This window comes from Diceros bicornis, chromosome 5 (genome assembly GCF_020826845.1).
Source record: "Diceros bicornis minor isolate mBicDic1 chromosome 5, mDicBic1.mat.cur, whole genome shotgun sequence".
NCBI classification, from domain to species: domain Eukaryota; kingdom Metazoa; phylum Chordata; class Mammalia; order Perissodactyla; family Rhinocerotidae; genus Diceros; species Diceros bicornis.
The window spans coordinates 28,692,704-28,704,990 of record NC_080744.1 but is presented as its reverse complement, the minus strand read 5'-3'; the positions used below and the strand labels follow the sequence as shown (position 1 = coordinate 28,704,990).

The 12,287-nt window shown below is 36.7% G+C and overlaps 1 protein-coding gene across 1 annotated transcript; it reads right to left on the bottom strand.

Annotated features, from left to right (window-relative positions):
• Nucleotides 1-11,518: 11,518 nt before the first annotated feature.
• On the bottom strand, nt 11,519-12,076 carry RNASE9 (ribonuclease A family member 9 (inactive)). The gene has a single exon (XM_058540390.1). It carries the CDS (start codon nt 12,074-12,076, stop codon nt 11,519-11,521), a length of 558 nt encoding a protein of 185 aa, XP_058396373.1.
• Between the last annotated feature and the right edge of the window lie 211 nt (nt 12,077-12,287).

Here is a 12,287-nt window from a genome sequence, read left to right as displayed (position 1 = left end):
AAAGGGCTGAGGGCTGGGACAGGAGGGGTCTGGGTGTAGGAAGATGTGATGGGAAAGTAACTTGATTTAAGATAATATAAAATTGTATTTTGAGGTTTTAAACTAGTTTTCTCTCCCTTCCCTTCCTTGAAGGAAAAAAAATGTGTTCTGTGCTCATTGCCCCAGAGAATGCAGACAGCAACAAATAATCTCCTTTACTTTGTGTTCCAAAAGCTAAAAGGAAAATTGGAGATTTTCTAGAGTAGAAAAAAGAGAAAAATAACTTATGGGCAAAGAGCTTTAGCTAGAAATATGAAAATAGAAGAATTTCAAAACAGGAAATAGATACCCATTGGGATAGGGGAATGGGTGGGAAGGAGTGGAGAGGAAAATTTAATACCTATTCTTCTCAAACTTTAATACCTATTTCTCAAACTCTTCCCAAAAAAATAGAAGAGGAGAGACCACTTCCAAACTTATTTTACAAGGTCAGCATTACCCTGATACCAAAGCCATAGAAAGACAGTAAAGAAAAGATGATGACAGACCAATATTCCTGATGAACATTGATGCAAAAACCCTCAACAAAATATTATCGAATCAAATTCCACAATACGTGAAAACAATCATACACCATGATCAAGTGGGATTTATTCTAGGGATGGAAAGATGGTTCAACATTCACAAATCAATCAATGTGATATACCACATTAATAGAAGGAAAGACAAAAATCGTATGATCATCTCAATAGATGCATAAAACGCTTTTGACAAAATTCAGCCCCAATTTGTGACAAAAACTCTCAACAAACTGGATAAGAGGGAACATACTTCAACATAAGTATGACTGTTGTATATGACAAGGCCACAGCTAACATCATAATGGTGAAAAGCTGAAAGCTTCACTCTAAGATCAAGAATAACACAAGGATGCCTACTCTCACCATTTCTATTTAACACTTTTTTTTTTTTTTGGTGAGGAAGATTGACCCTGAGCTAGCATTCATTACCAATATTCCTCTTTTTTTTGCTGAGGAAAATTGGCCCTGAGCTAACATCCATGCCTATCTTCCTCTACTTTGTACATGGGACAACATCACAGCATGGCTTGATGAGCAGTGTGTAGGTCCATGCCTGGGATCTGAACCAGTGAACCTGGGCCACCAGGGGTGCACGCGAACCCTCCGCTACTAGCGTGTGAACTCAACCACTATACCACCAGCCAACCCCTATTTAACACTTTTATTTAACTAGAAGTAATACTTTTATTTAACATGTAACTTTTATTTAATGTATATTGAAAGTCCTAGACAGAGCAGTTGGGCAAGAAAATGTTGAAATAAAAGGCATCCACGTTGGAAAGGAAGAAGTAAAACTGTCTCTATGTGCAGATGTCAGGATATTATATGTAGAAAACCCTAAAGACTCCATCAAAAAACTATTAGAATAAACTAATTTATAAACTAATATATAAATTAATAAGCAAATTTAGTAAAATTGCAGGATATAAAATCAATATGCAACAATCAGTTGCATTTCAATACACTAAAAAACTGTCAGAAAGAGAAGTCAAGAACACAATCTCATTTACAATTGCATCAAAAAGAATAAAATATCTAGGAATAAATTTAACCAAGGAGGTGAAAGATCTGTGCACTGCAAACTGTAAGACATTGATGAAAGAAATTGAAGACACAAATAAATGGAAAGCTATTTCATGCTCATGGATTGGAAGAAATAATATTGTTAAAATGTCTGTACTACCCAAAGAAATCTACAGATTCAATGCAATCCCTATCAAAATTCCAATGTCATTTTTCACAGAAATAGAACAAACCTAAAATTTGTATGGAACCACAAAAGACCCTGAATAGCAAAAGCAATCTTGAGAAAGAACAACAAAGCTGGAGGCATCACAGTTCCTGATTTCAAACTATATTACAAAACTATATTAATCAAAACAGTATGGTATTGGCATAAAAACAGACACATAGATCAATGGAACAGAATACAGAGCAAATACACCCATACACATAAGGTCAATTAATTTGTGACAAAGGAGCCAAGAATACTCAATGGGGAAAAGATAGTCTCTTCAATAAATGGTGTTGAAAGAACTGAACATCCACATGCAAAAAAATGAAACTAGACCTGTATCTTACACCATACACAAAAGCCAACTCAAAACAGGTTAAAGACTTGAATGTAAAACCTGAAACCATAAAACTCCTAGAAGAAAACATAGGGAGTAAGCTCCTTGACATTGGTCTTAGCAACGATTTTTTGGTTTTGATACCAAAAGCAAAGGCAACAAAAGCAAAAATAAACAGGTATGACTACAACAAACCAAAAAGCTTCTGCACATCAAAAGAAACCATCAACAGAATGAAAAGGTAACCTGCAGAATGGGAGAAAATATTTGCAAACCACATATCCAATAAGAGGTGAATATCCAAAGTAAATAAAGAACTCATACAACTCAATAGCAAAAAAAAACCCACAACAATCTCATTAAAAAATAGGCTAAGGAACTAAATAGACATTTTCCCAAAGAAGACATACAAATGACCAACAGATGAATGAAAAGGTGCTCACCATCACTAATCATCAGGGAAATGCAAATCAAAACCACAATGAGATATCACCTCATTCCTATTTGAATGTCTATTATCAAAAATACAAGAGATAACAAATGCTGTTGAGGATGTGGAGACAAGGGAACATTTGTGCACTGTTGGTGGGAGTGTAAATTGGTACAGCCACTAAAGAAAACAGTATGGAGATTCCTCAAGAAATTAAAAATAGAACTACCATATGATCCAGCAATTCCACTTCTGGGAATATATCCAAAGAAAAGGAAAACACTATGTTGTTGAGATATGTGCACCCCCATGTTCATGGCAGCGTTATTTACAACAGCCAAGACATGGAAACAACCTAAGCATCCATTGATAGATAAATGAATAAAGAAAATGTGACATACATACATATATATATATATGTGTATATACATAATGAAATATTATTCAGCCATAAGAAAGAATGAAATCTTGCTATTTGCAACACAAAGGATGGACCTTGAAGGCATTATGCTAAGGGAAAGAAGTCAGACAGAAGAAGACAAATATCTTATGATCTCACTTACAAGCGGAATCTAAAAAAAAAAACAAGCTCATAGACACAGAGAACAGATTTGGCAGAGGTCGGGGTGGAGGGTGGGTGAAATGGGAGAAGGTAGTCAAAAGGTACAAACTTCTAGTTACAAATAAGTTCTGGGGATGTAATATACAGCATGGTGACTATAGTTAATAATACTGTATTGAGTATTTGAAAGTTGCTAAGAGAGTAGACCTTAAAAGTTCTCATCATAAGAAAAAAAAATTTTGTAAATATGTATGGTGATGGATGTTAATTAGACTTATTGTGATGGTCATTTCACAATATATACAAATACCAAATCATTATATTCTACACTTAAAACTAATATAATGTTCTCTGTCAATTATACCTCAGCAAAAAAATCAAAAAAGAAAGAAAGAAAGAGTGCAGTTAGAAATGTAAAAAAATAAAAGACTGACCATATCATGTTTTGGTGAGGATGTGAAGGAATTGAATCTCTGATACACTGCTGGGTGGGAATCTAAAATGGCACAACGAACTTTGGAAAATAGCTAGAAGTTTCTCAAAAAGGTAAAGTTGTGTTTACCATATGATCCAGCTGTTCCCTTCCTAGGTATTTTCTCAAGAGAAAAGGAAACGTGTGTCCATTTAGAGACTTGTACATGAATGTTCATAGTAGCTTTATTTGTAATCATCAAAAACTGGAAACAATCCAAGTTTCCATCAAAGGTAATAGACAAATAAATTGTTATATTTCATATAATGGAATACTACTCAGATAAATTGGAATAAACTGTTGATACACACAACAAAATATATAAATCTCAAAATAATTAAGTTGAGTTAAAGACACCAGACAAAAGATAGTACATAGCGTAGATTCCTTTCTGTAAAACTCTTAAAAAATACAAATGTATTCTTTCAACATTAGCGTTCATCCTTTTTAGAATACTTCCCTGTTTTCTGGCACCACAAGATGCTACAAACTCATCTCGCATTCATCTTACACCTTCCCTGCCCCATTCCTGGTATCAACCGCTTCTCCACAGACCCCTGGTTTCTTTTCTAAGGATGGTGTTTAGAAACCAAGATCTGTGTGATAGATGTCCTCATTGTTATTTAGGCATCATGACTTTTAGATTCTCTCAAAGGATAAAAGCAACTTCTTAACCAGATATACCAGAAAGCCTTGGGAATAATTATAATATTGCTAATTTTCTTACACGTTTGCTAATATCATATATTAATACAATATTTGAATCTTTCATATGATCTAAATATATTTTTATAAAATTATGTCTTTTGCATATGTATTTATTTTATTGATGGAAAATGCCTGCTATATATTATAATTGGCAAAATAAGTCCTCCCTGTCAAAACGATAACCCATTGAGGTTATTTTCTGCCAGAAAAAGTCTGACATAATTTCTCCATTCAGTTCATAGAGAAGCCCATGATGGCGAGGCCATGAGTCTTACTGCTATGTGCAAGTAGATAGACTTGACAAGGACAGACAAAAGAAAGGCCTGCTCCATTTCCAGCTAAGGTCAGAGGGATGATGGAAAGGAGAAGAGAGAGGGAATGAGAGAGCAAAGCCATCAGCCATGCATCTCCCAATTTTTTCTGGTGAGGCTTAGGCTAGGAGATTAGATAAACTGAGGATAAGGCTGAAGACAGAGTCCTTGGGTTACGCTTTCATCAGAATAACTGATGTGGCATAGCCTGGACAGTCAGAGGGAATGCTGAGTCTTCCTGAGATGTGTTCAGTCTCCATTTAGCCTAGATCATGAGTTGAGAGGAGGGCAGTCCACTCTCAACTGCAGCCGAAGTTGAGAGTGGACTGTCAGATGCAGTGGCCATGCATGAATCTGCAGTCAGTGGGAGCCATGGTGAAGCTGAGTCAGGCTGGGAATACTACTGGGCCTGAATGAAGCTGAGAAAGAACGAATCACACATTATATCAGCAACACTAGGCAAGTTGCACCAGGTGGACAGAGGCTACACTCTGAAGACCAAGGGAAGGAAGAAACAGAACACCAGAGGGCCCTGACTCTCTCCTGCCGCAATGTAGGAACATAAATCCCCCTCTCCCCATATATTTTCTTTCCATACAGAGAAGGAAGTGGGGGAAGGATGGAGGAGCATTTGAGAATTTGAACATATTGATCTCAAGGAAAGATTATTTACTAAAGGAGGCTGTTTAAATTATTGAAGGAGTTTAAGTCAGAACTGTACTGGATGTTTAGTTAATTTGTTTATCAGCTTCCCTGTGAGTATTGTCTCACAAGAATGGCAGATTAGTTATCAACAAATTAAAGGCTTTGCATTCTTTTCTACACATTTGAGTTGTAGCATAAAGGAAATTTTGAGATTATTCTATATGATGATTATTGCTCTTAGGTTAGAGATACGACAAAAATGTCCCAGGAAGAGGCTGGCTAGAATTACCTTGGTAAGATCACTGCAGCTGAGCATCTGCTTTTAGCTTTGCTCTACCGACAATTTTATTAACACTCCCAGAATTAAGCAAATTCAGATTTGTTTCTATGCATCATCCATATATTAACTTGTAAGGAATGACACTATATGAATTTATAAGAACAAGAGCTGCCAAAAAGACTAATTCTCATCCATTGGTCATTGGACCCATGTTATTTGTCAATAGGTTTCTTAATTCCAACAACCAGAGCAAGGAGAGTTAGTCAAGTATAGGATGTTGATGGCTTTTGTCATCCATCTGTGATAGCCTGATGCACACCTCTCTGGTGGAGGGCATTTCCTATCTTAGATATAATATCTTCTTGCTGGTTTGTTTCAATCGTTAGGCTTCAGGCATGACACTACTAGTCAGTGATCTTGAACTCTGGCTGAACCTTAGAATTGCCTGTGGAGCTTATTAAAAATACAGATGGTCAGGCCTCATCCACACCTAATGAGTCAAATCTCCAGGAGCTTTGGCAATTGTGTTAAAGTTTTACAGGAGATTCTGGCTCATTAGTGAGAGTTGAGAACCTCTGAACCAAACCTTTGCACTTGGGTTTCAGCATTTACTCTAGGCTAAAATTGTTGGTGATGGATTCTGTACTTCTCTTCTGGGTTGACTGAAATAAGATTCTGCACAGGGAGACAACACTCTCTTCCTCAATAATAATCCTACATAGAGATGCTCATACTAGAAGGCAGATGAGTCGTGAGTACATTCCCAGAATTCCTGTAGAGTTCTGGAGTTGGTCAAGGCAGATGTTTGAAGAGTGAATAATAGCAACAACAATGATAGCCAATTACATTGAGAAAAACATTTCCTCGGGTCAGATCTGGTGTTTGACAGACTAATAATTGGTTCCTAGGATACATTTTCTTATTCTTCCTTTTAGTACTAGACTACATTCTCCAGATTCCTTGCCTTAAATTTGTCCTTGTCACTAAGTTCTGGCCATTGTGATGTGAGCTAAAGAAATGTGAGCAAATTCCTAGCCATGTTCTCTTCAGAGGAAGCTGGCTTGCCTTTACCTTTTTCCATTCCTATACACTGGGATGCAGATCCATGGTGAGCTGGCTGCAGCCAACTGGACAAAGACAGCACCTTAGAGCTGAGAAATGGTGGCGTGGCAATATGGAAGGAACCCTATCCCTTCAATGATCACAGGAGCAGAGCCACCTTCCCATCCTGGACAATTTGCCTCCCCCTGGATGGATACATAAGGGAGAAATAAACTTTTATTTGTTCGAGGTAGCATATTTTAGGAATCTTTGTTGTATCAGATTCATCAGTACCTGAATTATGACAGAAGGCTACAGGACCAGTAGTCTCAGATATTCACCTACTTGTTGAATTCCTTTCACTATAACCTTCTCCAAAATGCTGGGGTCAGAATTTCAACAAATGAGACACTAACAGACTTTCAATGTCCATTTATCTAAAGATTCAACCTAATATCTTTAAGTCAGAGTAGATTAGGCAACCATATCTCTTATCGAGTGTTCAACAACCTGTTAAAGATTAACAAGGGAATGTGTGCCATTGAAACTGAGACCTAGGTCTGTCTCCCTCTGCCATCTCTAGAAATACTCCTTCAGACACCCTCAGCTCATACAGGCATAGAAGATATGAAGGCACAGATACTGGATAACATTCACTGATGACTTAGTTCCCATGTGCTAACAATGCCTCTTAAAGTTGCCCTTTACTGACATAAGTCTTATTCCTGGTATAGAGGCCTCTTCATGTTCAGTCCTTGTTTTCATCTTCTCTCTCTACTCTCAGCCTGGAAAAATACCTCTTTCTCTTACTCTTGTTTTCTCCTTGAAATTCCTCCCTTTCATATTCTTAATGTCCATCCCTCCATAGACGTGATCTATTTTGATATTTACTTTACAAACTTCTAGTCCAATATCCATAATAGATTTTGCTTCATGAAATCCCCAAAATTGGCTGCTGTTTTCTCTGCTCAGGCACTACTACTAGAGCATATATCGAAGTGGTATATTGCTTGTACTTAGTTACAATCAATATATTTTAATAAGAAAAGGAAGGTAATCTTCGACAATTGAATGTCAAATATCGACATTGAAGTAAGGGTTAAGTAAGCACATTTGTATATATACTTATTATCATTGTCTATAATAATATATGACTGTATATAATATGAATGTCCTTGTTCTCTTGAAGTTTATGTTCTAGTGGTTGGAAAATGTAGTCTCAGTATCCAATCTTGTAATTAGGCACATGTGTGGTGATGGATTGTAATTACTATTTGGGTGGTGAACATGAGAACATGATGTAATCTATGCAGAAATAGAAGTATAATGATGTACCCTGAAATTTATACAATCTTGTAAACCAATGTTACCACAATAAAAAATAAAAAAGAATCCAATCTCGTGGAAAAGTTGTTCCTAAATTCAAAATCTCATTTGGATAAAGCCTATTTCACTTCTTGTTTTGAGAGGACTAGAGTCACTCTTAGGAGGCTCTAAGTTACTAGAGCTGTCTCCTTTGATCGCTTAAGAAGAACTTGATATTGTTTACCAGTTTCTACAATCTTTTGACCATGAAAACTAGGGCAGAATATTTATCTCATACTCAATGCAAGTTACAGAATGCACCAAATCCAATGAGTAAGTGATGAGCCATTTCTTTCTTATGCTTATATAGATGTGATAGTTGATAGATGTCAAAATCCTTCTGTCTCAGACATGTGAAAGATCCAACTTAGGGAAAGGAAAAAAAAGAAAGATTTACATAAAATGTGTGATCTCACTGCTGATCCTAAGTTGTATGTAATCAGGACAAATGACAGAGCCTATCTCTGGGCAAAAAGTAGACAGAGAATACGACTCCTTTGCCTGTGACACAGGGTTACGGTGACAAGCAATGAAAGAGTACATGAAAACACTTTGAAATCTTTATATGTATTATAGAGAAAATATAGTATGAGGTATTATGACTACTATGTATATTATAATGTTAGAACAAGAGTTCTTATAGGCTCTGAGTTAATCAGAAACATTAATTCAATTTTGCACCAAAAATATGCAGGGGCAAATGAATAGGGTTCAACTTGGCATCATCAATTTTCTTCAACAAGGAGCAGCACCAGGGTTAGTTACAAGCTTTCGTTCTATATGTTATTTAGAATAACATCCTCCTAATGTTATTTGAGAATGTTGTGCTAGAATAGAGGGGATAGGAGCAGCCATGTTCTGTGCTTATTGGACTATACTCTTCAGCTCTTTACTTATTCAAAAACATCATCTACATCATAAATTTTCAAAGGAGAATACCGATTGGATTTATTTTGGTTGGGAAACAAACGCTGTGTCTATTTTTTTTCTTACTCTTGCAATTGCCGTTGCCTACATTCTTTCACTGCATAACTAAAATTTAAAATTAATGTTACATCGCCACCTCACACCCATTAGGATACTAACAACTAACAAGTGTTGGTGAGGATTGGAAAAATTAGAATCCTCGTGCACTACTTGTTGGAATGCATGATGGTATAGCTGCTATGGAAAAGAGTGTGGTGGTTCCTCAAATAATTAAAAATAGAATTATCATATTACCCACCAATTTCACTTCCAGGTATACATCCAAAAGAACTGAAAGCAAGGACTAAAGCAGATATTGGTACATCCATGTTCATAGCAGCATTATTCACAATAGCCGAATGGTGAAAGCAACACAAGTGTCCAGTGATGGATGAATGGCTAAACAACATGTGGTGTATACATTTGATGGAATATTATTCGGCCTTAAAGAGGAAGGAAATTATGATTCATGCCACAGTGTGGATGAAACTTGAAGACATTATGCTAAGTGAAATAAGCTAGTCACAAAAGGACAAATATTGTATGGTTCCACATATATGAGGCCCCTAGGGTAGTCAAATTCATAGAGACAGAAAGTAGGATGGTGGTTGCCAGGGGCTGAGGGGAGGGATGAATGGGGAGTTATCATTTAATGGGCACAGAGTTTCTTTTTGCAAGATGAAAAATTTCTAGAGATGGTTGGTGGTGATGATTGCACAACAATGTGAATGCACTTAATGTCACTGAACCGTATGCTTAAAAATGGTAGATTTTATACTATGTATATTTTATCACAATTTTAAGAAATTAATTGTATATCATCTTAAGGGACGCTAACATAAAGAATAAATTGTGAAGTGAGTAAGGTATGGACAATATTCATCTTATTAGTTTAGTATTATTGAAGAGGGAGTGCTAATGGAGATTGGACAATAATATTTTGAAATCTTACAATGAGTGAAGCTGAAAATTATGGTTTTGACTTATCTTAGGAAATCTTGTGGGTAGAGGCCAGGATCTGGATTTCTTATGCTATATTAGATGAGAGGAACATTCTGTAAATAATCTTTGTTCTGTTTCCATAGCTCTAATTCTAGAATGTGTATGGATTAGATCATTTATCTCGAGAGAAGGATACATTATGATTATTTCATGCTTTAATTATTATACTATACCATACCGCCATAAATATATTGTATGTTGTATAACCCCAAGATAGATGAGACGAACATGGTCCAGATGAGATCGTCCATAGCATGTACCCAGGCTAGCCTATGTGCTGAACTTCTTCAACTGATGTATAGGAGACTAGCTTTTAGAGGTTGTCATGGAGATTCCCAAAATTTGATGGGATCCTCATTCACTCAGGCATTAAAATTAAAATCTCTGAGCTTCTGAGTAAAGAGTGGTATCTAGAAGCTTGATTTTCTGGTATCCTTTTCTTAGTCACTGAAATGGGGTCTGGAAGCCCTTGGCCCTAGGCAGTTATTTACGTCAACTGATTATAAATTAGGACCTTAGCTCTGAGTCTGAAGACAAGAATAGGGAATGGGGAGGAGATGAGCAGTTTGGATTGCAATGAAATGTGCAAGCATAATAGACACTCTCCCCACCATCCCCCATCACTACTCCTTATCCCATTTTCAATAAGTTATAGGGAATAGTGATTAAAAGATATTAAGAAGTTTCATGAACAAAGGGAGAGAAATTATTATCTAAACTGGACAGATAGACTTCCTTTATCATACTGATTCTCCAGCCTTTTTTGAAAGTGGAATATTCTCAGATGAAGCCACATCTACTGGATAGTGAGGAAAGAAATTGTGAATAAATGTGACTATGCCAGAAACTGAGGAATTGTTTGTAGTTTTGTGAACAGTGTTGTCTAAGCTAAAGCAAAGATATGGGAATACACAAAAGTAGCATTGGATAATTGAAAAGTACTTTGGGGAGTTTGCTATCCTGAATATTTAGATATTTGCCCTGAGATGTCTCCTATTAGAATCTACACCTTTATGTCCCCATGAGTATTATGTTGTGTAGAAATAACAGAACAAGTGGAATAGCTGCAAACATAGCACTAGAAAGATGAATTGCATAATTTCTCAAGGAGCTTTGAGTTCTTTCTGTTTCAAATTGTGTCAGAGATAAAGATAATTCCAAACCCAGAAACCCCTCATAACCATACCAGAGACACTTTACTAGGTCAATGCCATTTATTATTTCTACTGAACTAGAGATTCCAATGAATATAACTTTAGAACACTCTTCAGGCAACCATTTCCTATTCCTCTTGGTGCTAGTCAGCCTATCACTGCAGGCATTCATCCTCATAACACATCCAAAAAGTGCTAAATTACATGACCTCTTTGAAACCACATCTCAGAGCACTATCTGTGAACCTAGCCCATGTTGCCTTTGCATGGTGTCAGGGGAAGAAGGGAGGGAGGCGGATGATTAAAATGAATGGGATCAAAATTACCATTCTCAATTTTGACCTATAAGGTCAGTATGGAGAGGGTTCTATCCTTCCACTCTAACGTCTTAGAAAATACTCTTCTAGAATGGTGGGGGGAAGATACCTTCCTGGTGGATGATGTTTTTCTGCTAGTCAGATATTACCTGAAGGTCATTTACATGATCAGGAATAATTTCTTGGATATCATTTTGCCATCGACACGTGATAAGGGCATATCCTTGCCTGTAAAAAGATTCATATTCACAGTATGACATCTTGACTCCTGCTGTTAAATTACAATACACTCCTTCTATTAGTTTCTTGCTCCTGTGACATTTCTTAACTCCATTCTTACATGGCACATATATGTTGTGACAGATCTTTTGCACCTTCTCATATGCTACTTGGAGAAAGAAATGTTCTTTCCTACAATACAACCTGTTGTGAACATTTTTCATCTTCATTTCGTCATTACAGTACTCCGGATCAGATAATGGTCTTCCAGGCTGAATGATGACAGTCTTTTGGAAATCTTCTTTGGTAGGTGGTTTGGTAGGCCCTGTAGCAAATAATTCCTCCAAATAATCTTCAAATTCTTCTGCTTCTGTATCTGATAAATCATAATATTTAAAAGCCCTTTGAAACTGCGGTGGCTGCAGCAGCAGGAGCAGCAGAGACAGGAGCTGTGTGGTGATCAGAGTCCGCATATTTTCCTGCGGGGAATGTAAGAGATAAGGACATGGGTTCTGTGATACCGTGCCTGCTTCTAATCCTGCGCAGGGTCCATTTCTACCACCTATTGCTGTTCTGAGCTCTAAGACTTTGGATCATTTTAAAATTGACAACTCAGAATCTATTTAATTACCTCTGAAATATCGACTAAAAAGTGACCTTACTAGGCCTATAGTCAGTCTAGAG

What these genes read in the sequence shown, in the direction of transcription:
- RNASE9 (XM_058540390.1), bottom strand. Translation starts at nt 12,076, where the DNA reads ATGCGGACTCTGATCACCACACAGCTCCTGTCTCTGCTGCTCCTGCTG.